The 1,053-nt window shown below is 78.8% G+C and overlaps 1 protein-coding gene across 1 annotated transcript in view; it reads left to right on the top strand.

The window, feature by feature from the left end:
- Nucleotides 1–78: 78 nt before the first annotated feature.
- MNEG_13527 (hypothetical protein) overlaps nt 79–1,053 on the top strand; it is a gene marked incomplete at both ends in the record, with an annotated part of 4,175 nt that continues 3,200 nt past the window's right edge. Inside the window, one exon of the mRNA XM_014038001.1 lies at nt 79–988. Coding sequence (XP_013893455.1) covers nt 79–988 — 910 coding nt within the window. The remainder of the gene's footprint in view (nt 989–1,053) is intronic.

Raw genomic sequence — 1,053 nt, 5'->3', positions numbered from 1 at the left:
CCCGCCGCAGGCGCCGGCGCGGACGCCGCTGCCGCCGCCGGCGGGGCGCGCGGGGCGCGGCGGCCGGCGCTGCTGCCGATGCTCATGCTCCCGGATGAGCTGGGGCCGCCCTCCGCCGCGGCGGCGCGGCAGGGCGCGGCCGAGCGGGGGCAAGGCGACGTGTATGAGGGTCGGGCGGCGCAGGCTTTGCAGGCAGACCGCGCGCGTTCGGGCAGCGGTGAGGGACCCTCGGCAGACCACAGCGGTGACAAGCAGCAGCAGCAGCAGCAGCAGGAACTGCCTCAGCTGACACAGGAGCAGACGGGGCAGCAGGCGGAAGCGGCGCGCAACGAGGACGCGGCGGCGCCGCCGCCGCCCCCGAGGCGCCTGCCGCCGCTACCACGCGCGCAGCAGCAGCAGCAGCAGCAGCAGCAGCAGCCGCAGCCGCACCTGGAAGCTCCCGTGCCTGTGGCCGCGGCCCCCTTGGCAGTGGCGCCGGCCCCACAGGCTGTCGCCGCCACCAACGGCGCCATCGCCAACGGCGCGCCGCAGCTTCTCGGCAGCAGCGCGCGCAGCAGCAGCACCTTGATGGACCAGCTGCACAGCACGGCGCAGCACGGGCGCGCGGGCACTCTCAACCGCGCAGTCGGCGGCGGCGGGGGCGACAAGTCGTCGTCAGGGGGCAACGCCGCGACTGGGTCTGGCTCGGGCGGGGCCTGCGCCGAAGGCGCGGGCGCCGGCAGCGCGGCGCCGGCGCAGCCCCTGGGGATGGCCGGCGCGGGCCTGCTGCCCCGCACGCCGGGTGGGCACCACCAGGCGGCCGCGGCCGGCGCAGCGGCGCGCGTCGGCGGCGCGGGGCCGGAGCCGATGGCGGTGGACGGCGCGGGCCCTGGATTTGGGGCGGCGGCGATGGGCCTTCTGCCAGAGTTTGCCGCGCCGGCCGCGGCCGCCGCGGCGGGCTTTTTCGGCGCCGCCGTCGCGGCTGCCGCCAACAACGCCGGCGGCTCGGGTGGCAGCAACAACCGCGGCTCGGGCGGCAACAGCAACAGCCCGAGCGCCAACCCCGCCCCGCCC

This window comes from Monoraphidium neglectum (genome assembly GCF_000611645.1).
Source record: "Monoraphidium neglectum strain SAG 48.87 unplaced genomic scaffold scaffold03881, whole genome shotgun sequence".
In the NCBI taxonomy this organism is placed as follows: domain Eukaryota; kingdom Viridiplantae; phylum Chlorophyta; class Chlorophyceae; order Sphaeropleales; family Selenastraceae; genus Monoraphidium; species Monoraphidium neglectum.
This window is presented reverse-complemented; position numbering and strand designations above follow the sequence as displayed.